Consider the following 15,337-nt stretch of genomic DNA (forward strand, 5'->3'; position numbering starts at 1 on the left):
GTGAAAAGAGGCTTTTTTTTCTCTTAAGCAGAAGCATGCATATGCACAAGCAGCGTATAAATAAAAAAAGGTAGGAGAAAAAAGAAAAGTACTTGGAAGTCCACAAATGGCAGCCATTAAACAAATTTTTCTAACTTATTCAAAAATATTTACTTGAAAAGGTACATAATAATAAAAAGAAAAACAAAACAAAACCCAGATATAGCCATTTTCTTGCAGAGGTTACAATTACTAACTGATAAGAGAAGTTACTTGGATGAAATATAGGTTGATAGGAACGTTTTAGAGAATAATTTGGTAAAACGTCAAAAGCCTCAAAAATATTTAGAGTTTTGATTTAGGAAACGATCAAATATTTAGCCAAAGCTTAAGGACAAGAATCTTTACTACAGAACAATTTATTTTTTGCATAAAAACTAGAATTTATTATGACAACTGCATAGTAACTTTGTTTAGTTTCTAGTATCACAAATTCAAAACACTATTTTACCTCTCAATTCAATTACACACACTGGAAAGTGATTAGGTAATTTGTAAATTAATTACCACTTATAGAATATCATTTAAAAATATTTTCCAAGCAGGGTATTAGCTCTATCTTTAAAATCACTGAATCTTTGCACAAATTGAAAAATAAAGGCATACATCTCATTTTGTTCTGCATTTTTAAATAACATCATTTGTTTCCTTTAAAATTTTTTCATCCATTTATTCAAAAATATTTTGAAGTTCAACTGTCCAATTTAAGGCAGAATATGGAAAATGCATAGTATTTATAGTAAACATTATCCTTCCTTTGACTGAACCTAACTAAAAACTCTATTAGAATCCTTGTTGGCTTTCTGGTCATGCTTTTCCTAAGATATGGAACCTCATCTTTATTGGTCATCATACCTGCTGTGCCTAAATGAGCCCACTTCTGAGTCACAAATTCATTCAGCTATGTTGCAGTTGCATATGCCCCTACAGATTGATATTTCCCAATAGTATTAACATAGCAAGCTGACAATCTGCAACCTGTCTTGCATAATGTTCAAAGAGAGACAGTCTCCAGCCATGGTCCCCCATTGCAATGGTAGCCTCAAATAGTTTTGTCCCCGTATATAGGTACAAAAAAGTGAATGATAAAGGCAAGTGATACACAGATATATCTGTAAGCAAAGTCTACCTTAACAATAAAATAATGATTCAAAGAAGGAATATAAACCAAAGTTGCCTTCCTTTTAATTTGAACATATCTCTATCTTTATGAATCCATCTACTGAAACAAAAATGTCCTTGGAGTACTGTCATATTTTCTGCCTACACAGCACTTTTTCAAAATGTCTGAGGAATTTCCTTCCTTACTGACCCTACTTCTTTAAGTCAAAAGCCAGAAAACTTGTTTCTTCATACTTCCTGTGAAGCCAGGACAGCAGCACATGATCAGACTCTACTGATTAGACACTCGGCTCAGGATTAGCTTCAGATGTAAGTAACCTGAGGAGGAAACATGGGGAATCCATCCTATCCTGTGGTGACCATGGAAGGGAAGTATCTGTCTTTCTGAGGACATCCGGGTAGAGTCACCTGTGTAAACACTGTAGTGATATTTTCCTAAAAGCAATCTGGATGGCACGTTGGGCTCTGTTCTTGGCTGCATGCTTAACTGCCCAATATCCTTCACTAAAATCCTGCTTCTGCTCAAACTAGCCAGAGAGGATTTTGTTGCTTTTAAGAACCCCTGACCAATAGGGGGAATGATGACAGAGTCATCCTCTAAAATATGAGGAGTAACAATAAATACCCCACAAAATTACCAAAATATTAAATAAGTAATATTCCATTCCTTGGTTCTATACTTTGTCCCTACTAAGTAAAGACTAAGTGCTCATTTAGGTGGAAAAAAACCTTCCCAAGGTCACACAGCTGGTTAAGTACATGATAGAACCAGTATTCAAATCCCCACATTTCTAGCTCTATAGTCTAAAATCTTATTAAAAAATCTCCCCACCTCCCTTCCTTAATAGAGGATATAAAAACAATGATCTAATGATCATCTTTCAAAAATATTTCCTAAAGAAGGAAACCCCAGCTTGCTTTACTCAAGCCCCTTTCAACTCACCTGACTGTGACTTCTAAACTTGAAGGTAAAATGGAGTGGAATCCAGATAAAAAGCGAAAAAGAATGTCATATAGTTGGTACCATATAGTATGTAGCCTCTTTAGACTGGCTTTTTTCACCTAGTAATATGCATTTAAGTTTCCTCTGTGTCTTTTCCTAGTTTGACAGCTCTTTTCTTTTTAGTACTGAGTAATATTCCATTATCTGTATGTATCATAGTTTATCCATTCACCTACAGAAGAGATTGGTGGTTGCTTGCAAGTTTTGGCAATTATGAATAAAGCTGCTATAAACATCCCTGTGCAGGTTTTTGTGTGGAAATAAGTGTGAGCACCTTTGGTATTGATGATATGGTAAGAGTATGTTAAGTTTTCTAAGAAATTGCCAACCTGTTTTCTAAAGTGGCTGTATCATTTTGCATTCTTACCAGCAATCAATGAGCATTTCTATTGCTCCACCAGCATTTGGTGTTGTCAGTGTTCTGGATTATGGCCATTCTAATAGGTGTGTGGTAGTTTCTCACTGTTGTTTTAATTTGCATTTTCCTGATGACATGTGATGTGGAGTATCTTTTCATATGTTTATTTGCTATCTGTATATCTTCTTTAGTGACATGCTTCTTAAAGTCTTTGTCCATTTTAAAATCAGGTTGTTTTCTTTTCTTCCAGTCTGTGGCTTTTCTTTTTATTCTCTATAGTGTCTTTTGCAAAGCAGAAATTTTTATTTTAATGAAGTCCAGCTTATCAATTCTTTCTTTCATGGGGTATGCCTTTGCACTGTATCTGAAAAGTCATCATCAGATGCTAGGCCATCTAGAGTTTCTTCTACATTATCTTCAAAGGGTTTGTTTGGTATTTTACATTGAGGTCTGTGATCCATTCTGAATTGATTTTTGTAAAGGGTGTAAAGTCTGTATCTAGATTCATTGTTTTTGTATGTGGATGTCCAGTTGTTCCAACATCATTCATTAAAAAGACTAACTTTTCTCTGTTGAAATGCTTCTGCTTCTCTGTCAAAGATCAGTTGACCATATTTATGCGGGTCCATTTCTGGGCTTTCTATTCTGTTCCATTGATCTATTTGTCTTTTTTTTCCCCCCCCACTAATACCACACTGGTGGTGATTACTGTAGCTTTATAGTAAGTCTTAAAGTAGGGTAGTGTCAGTCCTCTAACTTTGTTCCTCCTTCAATATTGTGTTGGCTAGTTGGGGTATTTTGCCTCTCCATATAAACTTGAGAATCAGTTTGCCAATGTACACAAAATTACTTGCTCAGATTTTCATTGGCATTGCATGGAATCTATGGATTGGGAATCTAGAGTTAGAAAGAAGTGACATCCTGACCACATGTAGTCTTCCTTTCCATGAACATGGAATATCTCTCCATTTATTTAGTTCTTTGATTTCTTTCATCAGAGTTTTACAGTTTTCTTCAAAGAGATCTTATACATATTTTGCTAGATTTATATCTACATATTTCACTTTTGGGGGGCTAACGTAAAAGGTACTGTTTTTAATTTCAAATTTCACTTATCCATTGCTGGTATGTAGGAAGGCAATTGGCTTTTGTATATTAACTTTGTATCCTACAATCTTGTTATAATCACTTATTAGTTTGGGAGGGTTTTTTTTTTTTTTTTAATTCTTCAGGATTTTCTAAATAAGACAATCATGGCATCTGTGAACAAAGACAAATGCCATTCTGGAAAAAAGCAAAACTATATGGACAGTATTAAGATCCGTGGGTGCCAGTAGTTGTGGGGGGAGGAAGGGATGAATAGGTAGAGCACAGAGTATTCTTAGGGACAGTGAAACTACTCTGTATGATGCTATGTTGGTACATACATCATTATATATTTTTTCAAAGTCATAAAATACACAATGCCAAGAGTGAACCCTAATGTAAACTATGGACTTTAGGTGGTAAGAATGTGTCAATGTAGGTTCATCAACTGTAACAAATGTACCAATCTGGTGAGGGATGTTGTAATGAGGGAGGTTATCCCTAAGTAGAGGTAAGGGGTATATGAGAATCTCTGAATCTTCCTCCTAGTTTTTCTGTGAACCTAAAACTGCTATAAAAATAAATTCTACTTTTTAAAATGATGAATAAGAATGCAAAATTCGGTCAGATGCTAAAATGGATCCCGGGAACCACATATGAATGGCTTTCATTTTAAAGCCAATTCCTGTCAACCACTAAAAATAAAACAAGCCAACAAATCTCTCAGGGACTTCTGAGAACATTATTAATGTTGTTGTATGTATTATAAAAAAGCAGAGGAATAGGCAATAATATGATGAATTTAAAAAAATACATTTCAACTATTTCCTGATTTCTGTAATCAGCTCTACACTGCAAATTGCCACTTCATCATGGTAAATTTGTAAATGTATTGAAAAGCTTAAAAAGATCTTTTAACATCTGTTTTAGGGAGACCAACCACCTTATATTAGCACCTCTGCACATTTATAAAACAAGATTCATTTACCAAGTCTGCTTAAATTTTAAAACATGAATGCATTCAGTGATCATTTTATTTGCAGAGCAGAAAGAAGCACAAGGGAGCTTCTAAATGTTGGCTCTCATTATACTTCCAATTATTTCAATTATTTCAGATTATGTATAAGGCAATTTCCACTCTGACAAAATGCTGGATAAAGATATCCATGGGAATCCAAACAGCCACAGTCTCTGTCCATATGGTAAGTTATGTTCTTCTAGGGAAAATAGCTGTAGTTAGGTGAAGTAATATAAATTTGACTGTCTTATGGAAATACTATTCTAACAAAGATATGCATAACAAAACCTAGTCCCAACTTTATACAGAAGTGACTACAAACACCTTATAGTTTAATCAATTATTCTGCATTATAATTTCAAACATAATTATTTCAAACATAATTCCAAAAGAACCACATAGCGACCAAAATAAAACTATGGCTACTATGATTCTTGCTTGATTGTATGATCTAAATCCAAGGATGTAGAAACAACATCATCAAAATCATAAAAATAACAAATCTTTCTTCGGGTAAACATAAGATATCCATCCAGTCCACAGGACAATGAACCCTTTCTTAAGGACTTTCTTATTCATAGGAGTGGCTCTTCAACAGCCATGTTTGTCTTACATAACTGTGGGCCCTAATCACATCTGATGGAGATCAACACTGACCTAATAAAATTCTCAGTTTTACCATAGAACTAAGACTTTTGTGGGGAAAGGGTCACTTAATTGTGTTTTGAAAAACTGTAATTTTTGCTAAGCTTTTTTGACAATTAAGGAATGAATTAAGGGCTTTCTCTTACTAAAAGTCTGAAGATTTCCTATTTTTTGCAAAATTTCTTTACTGATTTTAATTTCATTTTGTTCATTTTTATGAGATTAAAGTGTTTTTAAAAATTCCTCTTTCAAAAGATGCCCTTTTCTGTCAGTCTAGCAAAGTCTAAGTGCTTTAGTGGGTTTTTTTGTTAGTGTGTTTGTTCTGGTTGGGGGGTGGTGGGGAGTGAGTCCTCTGATTTTGTGATTCTCTTACATAATTCTAAGTTTTTCCCCTTTCTTCTTTTCTCTTTCTTCATCCAATTGCTAAAAAGCCCTTCTTTTCTTTTTGCTTTTTTTCTTCTCCAGAAATTATGCTATTTTTAAGAAATAGACTGTTTTTTTAAAGTACACAGCAAAATTGAAAGGAAAGTGCATAGAATTCCCATATTCCCTCTGTATCCACACATGCATAGCCTCCCACATCATCAACATCCACCACAGAGCAGTACATTTGTTACAACTGATGAACCTACACTGACACATCCTTATCACCCAAAGTCCACAGTTTACATTACTGTTCACTCTTAGTGGTGTACATTCTATGGGTTTGGACAAATGCATGATGATATGGTTTGGCTGCATCCCCACCAAAATCTCATCTTTAGTTCCCATAATCCCCATGTATCATAGGAGGGACCCAGTGGGAAGTAACTGAATAATGGGGGTGGTGACCCTCATGCTGTTCTTGTGATAGTGAGTTTTCATGAAATCTGATGGTTTTATAAGCGGCTTCTCCCACCCTTTACTCTAATTCTTCTCCTTGCTGCCACCATGTGAAGAAGCACATGTTCCGTTTCCCTTTTGCCACTATTGTGCATTTCCTGAGGCCTCCCCAGCCATGCTGAACTGTGAGTCCACTAAACCTCTTTCTTTTATAAATATCCTGTCTCAGATATGTTTTTACTAGCAGCGTGAGAATGAATTAATACAGTAGATTGGTACTGGGTAGTGAGGTGCTGCTGTAAACATACCCAAAAATGTGGAAGTGACTTTGGAACTGGGTAACAGGCAGAGGTTGGAACAGTTTGGCAGGCTCAGAAGAAGACAGGAAAATGTGGGAAGTTTGGAACTTCCTAGAGACTTGGAGGGCTCAGAAGACAGGAAGATATGGGAAACTAGAGACTTGTTGAATGGCTTTGACCAAAATGCTGATAATGATATGGACAATGAAGTCCAGGCTGAGGTGGTCTCAGATGAAGATGAGGAACTTCTTGGTAACTGGAGTAGAAAGGTCACTCTTGCTATGCAAAGAGACTGGCAGTATTTTGCCCCTGCCTTAGAGATCTGTGGAACTTTGAAGTTGAGAGATACGATTAGGGCATCTAGCGGAAGAAATTTCTAAGTGGCAAAGTGTTTAACAGGAAGCAGAGCATAAAAGTTTAAAAAATTTGCAGCCTGACAGTGCAGTATAAAAGAAAAACTCATTTTCTGGGAAGAAATTCAAGCCCACTGCAGAAATTTGCATGAGAAACAAGAAGCTGAATATTAATCACCAAGACAATGGGGAAAATGTCTCTAGGGCATGTCAGAGACTTTCATGGCAGCCCCTCCTATTACAGGCCTGAAGGCCTAGGAGGAAAAAATGGTTTCATGGGCCAGGCCTAGGGCTCCCCTGCTATGTGCAGCCTAGGAATTTGGTGCCCTGCATCCTAGCTGCTCCAGTCATGGCTAAAATGGGCCAAGGCACAGCTCAGGTTGTGGCTTCAGAGGGTGCAAGCCCCAAGCCTTGGTGGCTTACACATGGTGTCAGGCCTGTGGGTACACAGAAGTCAAGAATTGAACTTTGCGAACCTCTGCCTTGATTCAGAGGATATATGGAAGTGCCTGGAAATCCAGGCAGAAGTTTGCTGCAAGGGTGGAGCCCTCATGGAGAACTTCTGCTAGGGCAGTGTGGGAGGGAAATGTGGGGTTGGAGCCCCCACCCAGAGTCCCCACTGGGGCACCACCTGGTGGAGCTGTGAGAAAACGGCCACTGTCAACCAGACCCAGAATGGTAGATCCACTGACAGCTTGCACTGTGCACCTGGAAAAGCCACAGACACTCAACACCAGCCCATGAATGCAGCCAGGAGGGGGGCTGTACCCTGCAAAGCCACAGGGACAGAGCTGCCCAAAGCCATGGGAGCCCACCTCTTGCATCAGCATGACCTGGATGTGAGACATGGAGTCAAAGGAGACCATTTTGGAACTTTAAGGTTTAATAAATGCCCTATTGGATTTCAGACTTGCATGGAGCCTGCAGACCCTTTGTTTTGGTCAACTTCTCCCATTTGGAATGGGTGCATTTACCCAAAGCCTGTACACTCATTGTATCTAGGAAGTAACTAACTTGCTTTTGATTTTACAGGCTCATAGGCAGAGAAGACTTGCCTTATCTCAGATGAGTCTTTGGACCCGGATTGGGTTTTGAAATGTGAGGACATGAGATCTGGGAGGGGCTGGGGTGAAAAGATATAGTCTGGCTGTGTCCTCACTGAAATCTCATCTTGAATTGTAGTTACCATAATCTCCATGTGTCGTGGGAGGGACCTGGTGTAAGGTAATTGAATCATGGGGGTGGTTACCCTCATGCTGTCTCCTGATAGTGAGTGAGTTCTCATGAGATATAATGGTTTTATAAGGGGCTTCTCCTACCTTCACTCTCATTCTTCTCCTTGCTGTCACACCATGTGACATGTGTTCAATTCCCCTTCCACCATGATTGTAAGTTTCCTGAGGCCTCCTAAATCATGCTGAACTGTGAGTCAATTAAACCTCTTTTCTTTATAAATTACCCACTCTCAGGTATGTCTTTATTAGCAGCATGAGAACAGACTAATACATATGATGACACATATCCACCACTATAGTATCATATAGAGTAGTTTCACTGGAAACAATGCTTGGGAAGACTGACCCATTAAATACCTATCCTTTTAAATGATGATTGTCCATTTAAATAGTATCTGGTCCTATAAAATGGTGTATCTTTAAATGGTGTATCTGGTCCTATATGGCCTTTGGCTCTTTAAATCATGTGACTTTAAAATCCCTTCCTTATACTCCATGCTGTGATCTGCTTGGTCATTTTCCCCGCATTTTAAACTGTAGGCTACATTTAATCTTTCTGGTGGTCATTCCAAATCACCCTTAGGCACTGTCACTAGCCTATCTTTTCTGTTTTCACAGTTTTTCTTGGTCTGCTTTGCCCTCCATGAAGCCTGACATGAACGGAAGTGTGGAAGAAGTGTGAGGAACTGAACACTGGAACTTACTTATGTTTTTTCCCTATTTATCCACAGCTATTTGTGCTTTTGTATTCTCTGCCTATAAGTAATGCTAAGGGTATGGCTTTGTGCAGTGTTTTCCTAATTGGAAAGTTGCTTTTTGTTTTTAGTTTGGGAGACTGATTACTACCTAATTGCCATTGTTTTCTGCTACCAGGAAATGTGTATGGAGCATTTTTAGACACCAGGGGATGTGCTAGAGCATGGAGAGAGAGAAGAACACAACTTTTCAATTAATAAAACATAGCTAAAAGAGAAAAGCAGGGCTCTAGTTGTCTGTTATAAAGAATGTGACAGTATGAGAGGGGAAAACCTTTAATTTTGTGTATCCAGGGTCAAATTCAGGCAGTGGCTTCTCTTGTTGATTCCTGCCACCTGACCAAGCAGATTTGGGTTTTTTGGGGGGTGGGGGAAGATACAAACAAAATGGTTTATAACACTGATAAAAGGCATCACCTTCACAGTATGACTCTGTAGGCCTTCAATATTATGCAATGATGGTGATAAGTACCTGAAAGACAAAGTTTAATAAACTCTTTTATATCCAGAGCAAATCCATCTTTAGTTTAGACAGATTTTATAAAGCACCTAAGCAGCAAATGGCAAGATAGGTTCTGGATACCATCACAACAGAGTTTAGAAAAACAGAATAATCCAGTGAATAGTGAGCCAGCTTTACTGTCATGAAAAACAATTTCATTTTCATTGCACGCAACTCTAAAAGTAAATATACAGTCACAATCCATTTACCTGTAGAAAGCACTCTGCAATTTGTGGACTAAACCATTGACAACATTTAGCAGACAACTTTAGGGATGTTTAAATCTATTATGACCTAAGGTATTTCATTCCCCTAGCATGCCACCCACCCATCCTGAACATCCTTGACTCCATAGGTAGAGTGTACTGGTAAAATGTGATACCAATTACATTAATTATACAAATACCCACAACTTGCCTTTTTTACTTACAAAGTGCTTTCAAAGATGGGAAGGGCAGTTGTTATTTTCCTTCTACAGATACGAAATGAAAACAAAGGTTAAATCATAGAGAGCCAAAGATTACACTAAAAGTCTTTGCCTTCTTCAAATATCAGGCAATGACAGAAAAAATATAAAATGAGAGAATTCCAAATCATAGCTATACTCAGAAAACAAGCTAAGCACTTCCATGGACCAGAAGCACACAGTGTGGAGGCAGAGCTAAAGCCATGGAACTGCCTAGTGGGGCTAAAGTTAAGGTCTTTTCATTTCCAAGGTATCAAATTAAAAAAAATCATTATGAGTGATATGGTCTGGCTCTGTGTCCTCACCCAAATCTCAGCTCGAATTGTAATCCCCATAATCCCCGCGTGTTGAGGGAGTGTCCTGGTAGGTGGTGATTGGATCCTGGGGGCCGTTTCCCCCATGCTGTTCTCTTGACAGTGGGTGAGTTCTCAAAAGATCTGATGGTTTTATCAGTGTTTCACAGCTCCTCCTTCACACACTCTCTCTCACCCACCTCCATGTAAGACATGCCTTGCTTCCCCTTCCACCATGATTATAAATTTCCTGAGGCCTCCCCAGCCACGTGGAACTGTAAGTCAATTAAACCTCTTTTCTTTATAAATTATCCAGCCTAAGGCAGTTCTTTATAGCAGTGTGAGAATGGACTAATACAATGAGGACATTAAACACAGCTTGTATATCTTTTTACTTTGTTCTGTTATTTTAATTTTTTAACAGAGGGGCTGGACTTAGACTGCATGATGTTTATGAAAGGAAACCAAAGAAAACTGTTGCTGACAAATGCTGGAAGTTATGACTTACATGGGGCTTCTCATCTAGAGAAATAGAAAAACACAGACATAGATGCAGAAGCAGCTGCAAAACTACCACGGGGGTGAGGCAAGTTGTGGGAAGGAGTAAGGAGGAGAAAACAGTTGTTAAACAAGGTGAGCTTGCAAATCAAAATTCCAAAACACATGAAGACATCTAATTTAGCCACAAAATTAACAAGTAGAAGAATAAGCACTTTCAGAAAAAAATAAAATAACAGAACAAACTAAGAATGTTTATAGGCTATGTTTAATATCTTCATAGAGATTTTTAAAATGTGATACCTTGGAAATGAAAATACATAGCCACTGAAATAGAACTCAATAGTGGAGATAAACAACAGAATGAGTGAACTGGAAGATCTAGTACTGAGGAATTTATTCTGATACAGTTCTGAGATAAAAATAAGTATGAGTGTGTATTTACAAATCATATATATATGTATATGTATATGTATATATATATGAAAAAACAGTTAAGAGACAAGGAGAATAGGCAAGGAGAATGCAAGAATGACTCTAATAGTATTAGGCCATTCTTGCATTGCTATAGAGAAATATATAAGACTGGGTAATTTATAAATAAGAGAGGTTTAACTGGCTCATGGTTCTGCAGGCTTTATAGGAAGCATGGTGCTGGCATCTGCTTGGCTTCTAGGGAGACTTCAGGAAGCTTACAATCATAGCAGAAGGTGAAGGGGAAGCAGGCTCATCACATGGAGAAAGCAGAGCAAGCAAGAAAGAGGGGTGGGGGTGCCACACACTTTTAAACTAGCAGATCTTGTGTGAACCCAGAGTGAGAGCTCACTTATCACCAAGGGCATAGCCCATGCCATTCATGAGAGATACACCCCTGTGACCCAAACAACCTTCCACCTGGCCCCACCCACTTCCAACATCTGGGATTAAAATTCAACATAAGATTTGGATGGGGACAAATATTCAAACTACATCACCAATATATGTCTAATAGAAGGTCAGAATGAGGAAATGGGGGTGGGGATAATGGAAATTTAATATATAATAGCTGATCATTTTATAGAACTACTTAAAGACAGGAGTTCTTACATGTATTCTCAGAGTACTACGTAGAATAAGTTTTTAAAATTCCACACTTAAGACATCACTGTAAATCTATAGTATATCAAGCATGAAGATAAAATCTTACAGGCCAGCAGGAAAAAGAAAGGAGACAGTTGGTCGGGCGCGGTGGCTCACGCCTGTAATCCCAGCACTTTGGGAGGCCGAGGCGGGCGGATCACGAGGTCAGGAGATCGAGACCATCCTGGCTACAATACGGTGAAACCCCGTCTCCACTAAAAATACCAAAAATTCTCTGGGCGTGGTGGCTGGCGCCTGTAGTCCCAGCTACTCCGGAGCCTGAGGCAGGAGAATGGCGTGAGCCCGGGAGGCGGAGCTTCCAGTGAGCGGAGATTGCGCCACTGCACTCCAGCCTGGGCGACAGAGCGAGACTCCGTCTCAAAAAAAAAAAAAAAAAAAGAAAGAAAGGAGACAGTTTATCTTCATAGGAATAGCAAATAGTCTTACAACAGCTGTCTTATCAACAAAAATAGATGTCAGCAGGCAATGAGTGATAGATCTTCAAAGTGAAAAGGGGTATAGAATTCTATACTTAGCTTAGCCATCACTAAAGACTGTGAACAAAATGAAGACATTTCCAGATGTACAAAGACTAAGAGAGTTTCCCATTCACAAACTGTCAGTGACAAGAATACTACAGGAAGTGAGATGCAAGAAAAAAAAAGCCTGACAATTATATGTGTTAGGTAATGAACATGAAAATATTTAAAATAATGAATTTTTGTGTTTTTAAGTGAAACCAGGAAAAACAATAGATAATAGCAACGGGGAAATGTGGGGTGAGAGGGCGGAATGTGCCTAGAGGTGGTAAAAAAAAAAAACAAAAAACAACAATGGTAAGGTCTTTGCTTGTTTAAAAAAGGTAAATATACTGAACAATTTAGTCTCTGCTAGAAAATCCTAAATACATTCCATCCTGCCCCTGCCAAAGATTGTAGACGTAAGTCTAACTACATTAGTGACACAAAAATGTAATACAAACAGATTTAACTGTGCTATTTAAAATAAAAATAGCAAGAACCAAGCCTTCTATTTTAAGTGCTCTGATTTCTGCTAAAAACATCAGCATATTTCAGGGACTCAATGAAAAGCAGCTGATGGTTCAAATGATCAATGTCTCAAATATTTATTGCCTTTACAAATGATTTTCAAGCTGAAGTTAAATCAGAAGAAAACAATAATTTACTACCAGCAACAAGAGAACCAGAAATATAGGGACTATGGACACATACAAGTTTTTTTCTTTTTAAATGAAGAACTGCATTCAGTTCTAAAGAGTCAAGAAAAGGAGCCAGCACTGAAACATTATTCTGCCAATTTAGTCTGTGCTGTTATCACAGCTTTGGACTGTATACCAGACAGCCTTTGTATGCTACAGATTAATCACACTGTCTTAAATTATTGAAAGCCAACTGTTGATGCTAATTGCATTAAGTCCCTAGTTGAAGCCCCTTCCCTGCTGCCCAGACATGATCACTTGGTTTGTGACCATCACTTCCAACCTCCAACCCCCAAAGAAGCAATGTGCTAATCTCAGAGAAGGGCAAACTGGATGATAATTTTTCTTCTTCAGGCTAGTTTAATCCACAAGCTCTTACACTTCTGTGAAACTTTCAACTACTAGAAGTTAGAATCGGTTTAGCACAGGAGGAATGAAAACACTGGGGTATAGACAGGGAAAGTGACTTAGGTCCAGTCACGCTGGTTGCTGGTTTCATCACAGTCATGAAGGAGACCAAACATATCTTCCACCTCCACTGTAGGCCCTTTTCTTTACTGCTCCATAGATGAGGTCTATAAGAGTGAGGACCAAAGGGACAATAAAATAATTTCATTCTTGTTTCCCATGCTTCCTTTGGCTTATTCCCATTTAGACTAGAAAAGATCCCCCAATACCTCTTCTATTCTAAATATTCTCACTTTGCTGAAATGATTACTCACTACCAGGAGGGCTCACAAGAGGTTCTCAGTGGAGGCTTGAGAACAGTTTCACCTTCCAAACTACATTCCCTTGAAGGCTGACATCCTCCCCAGGCTGTTGTTTCCCCCTTCTAACAAAACAAAACAAAACAAACAAACAACAAAAAAAACACACAAAAAAAGCTCCTGAGAACAACACAGCAGCTCCCTCCACGAGTGAAGCAAGCTCAGTTATTTCAATCTTGATCCCACTTTGTTTCTAAAAGCAGACACATATCTTTAGCCTCCTTTCCAAGGAAGTAAGACCCACCACTTGACTGAACACAGCCATGCTCAGTGTGTGGGAAAGAACAAAGTCCTCTCGGTAGCAGCTCCAGGCAACAGAAGAGGCTCACATTTTAGAAAACTTTCTTGGACTAACTATACTTATAAGTAAAATACAAAGACAAAATCACTGAAAACTTCCTAAGCCATAAATGTTTCAATGTGCACCAGAGTGAAAAATAAAAGGGGAAGCCAAAAGTGCAAAAAGTCTAAGGGAGGGTAAAGAAGGAAGAGGAAAGGGGGGAAATTACGGGCTGTCAGAGAACATTTCAAGTTTCTGTGACAAACAGACCTTTGGACAGGGTTCTTCCTTTACTAGCCTCCACATGAAAGAGTTACCTATGTCTCAGAGGCAGGAAGAGCCAAGGGCCAGATAGCACTCTACCCCATCATTCCTGTCCCTTCCTGGCAGCTGTTAGGGAGGTCTTACAGCATCAACTCCATCCTCTTGGAGAGCACACGGGCGTGCGCGCGCACACAGACACACACACAACAACCCTATGTAATCTCACTTTATCTACATTTTTCCTCAGTTAAACACTTCTAGGATGTTCACAAGAAATAAGGTTCTATAACATTTAAGGAATACAGTTATATTACACAGCCTGGGTGAATAAATTAGGAACAGCTGGGAACAGACAAAAATGACTCTGTGCCTCTACTTAAAAATACTTACATATGTAATTTAACCCAACCCTTCATCCCATAGATAAAGAAACTGGGATCCATAGAGGGTTATCTGCTAGAAGAGGGTCAGCAGTCCAGACTAGATCTTGAGTGTCTGACATCAGCGTGAGCGACTGTCCTACCACATCAGACGTGCTGTGAGAGAGAGGACTACAGAGGCTGCACATCCCTGAGAAAAGCAAGAAGCCCAGATATCAGGAGATGTGGGGATGCCAGGTGTTCACACCAATGGCAGAAAGAGGAGTGACAGAGGTAACACCAGGATTCTACAAAGCATCTGAGGGTAAAGAGAGAAGGAAAAAAAAAGAAAAAACACAAACTTCATGACAACTATTCAGTTTAGCGCAATACAGACTGTGTTAAGTGCAGGTTAATAAGGAGCAGTGAAGAAAAGAGGAAAATAATTAACCTATTTGGACCTGTGACTAGATGTTGTTGTAATTAAAATTCTTTCATTTCTCACTTTAGTTGGTGTATATTCTCTTATCACGTGTTTCTTACAGTTTCGTTCTTGAAATTCCCTGTCATACACACTTTTGGATGCTTGTTAATGCAGATTTTTGGGCTCTACTTCAGGGCTATTGAATCGGAATCAATAGCCCTAGTCTCTGGCTAGGACTCCGATTTCCTAGATCACTAAGAAATCTAAATTTTAAACAAGCTTCCCATGTACACTGACATTTAAGAACTAGCACCATAGTCTGGTGTGGTGGCATGCATCTATAATCCCAGCTACATGGGAGGCTGAGGCAGGAGGATTGCTTGAACTCAGCAGTTTGAGGCTGCAGTGAGC

At 38.6% G+C, this 15,337-nt stretch overlaps 1 protein-coding gene across 5 annotated transcripts in view; it reads right to left on the reverse strand.

The window, feature by feature from the left end:
* UBE3D (ubiquitin protein ligase E3D) overlaps window positions 1-15,337 on the reverse strand; it is a 185,922-nt gene that overhangs the window by 48,364 nt on the left and 122,221 nt on the right. Inside the window, exon 11 of one of the 5 annotated variants that reach the window (XM_054492814.2) lies at window positions 12,725-13,407. The exons of the other annotated variants lie outside the window; for them this stretch is intronic. Within the exon in view, the coding sequence (XP_054348789.1) occupies window positions 13,387-13,407 (21 nt within the window). The 3' untranslated portion in view covers window positions 12,725-13,386. Of the gene's footprint in view, window positions 1-12,724; window positions 13,408-15,337 lie in introns of those variants that run through there. 5 annotated transcript variants of the gene reach the window in all.

This window comes from Pongo pygmaeus, chromosome 5 (genome assembly GCF_028885625.2).
Source record: "Pongo pygmaeus isolate AG05252 chromosome 5, NHGRI_mPonPyg2-v2.0_pri, whole genome shotgun sequence".
NCBI lineage: Eukaryota > Metazoa > Chordata > Mammalia > Primates > Hominidae > Pongo > Pongo pygmaeus.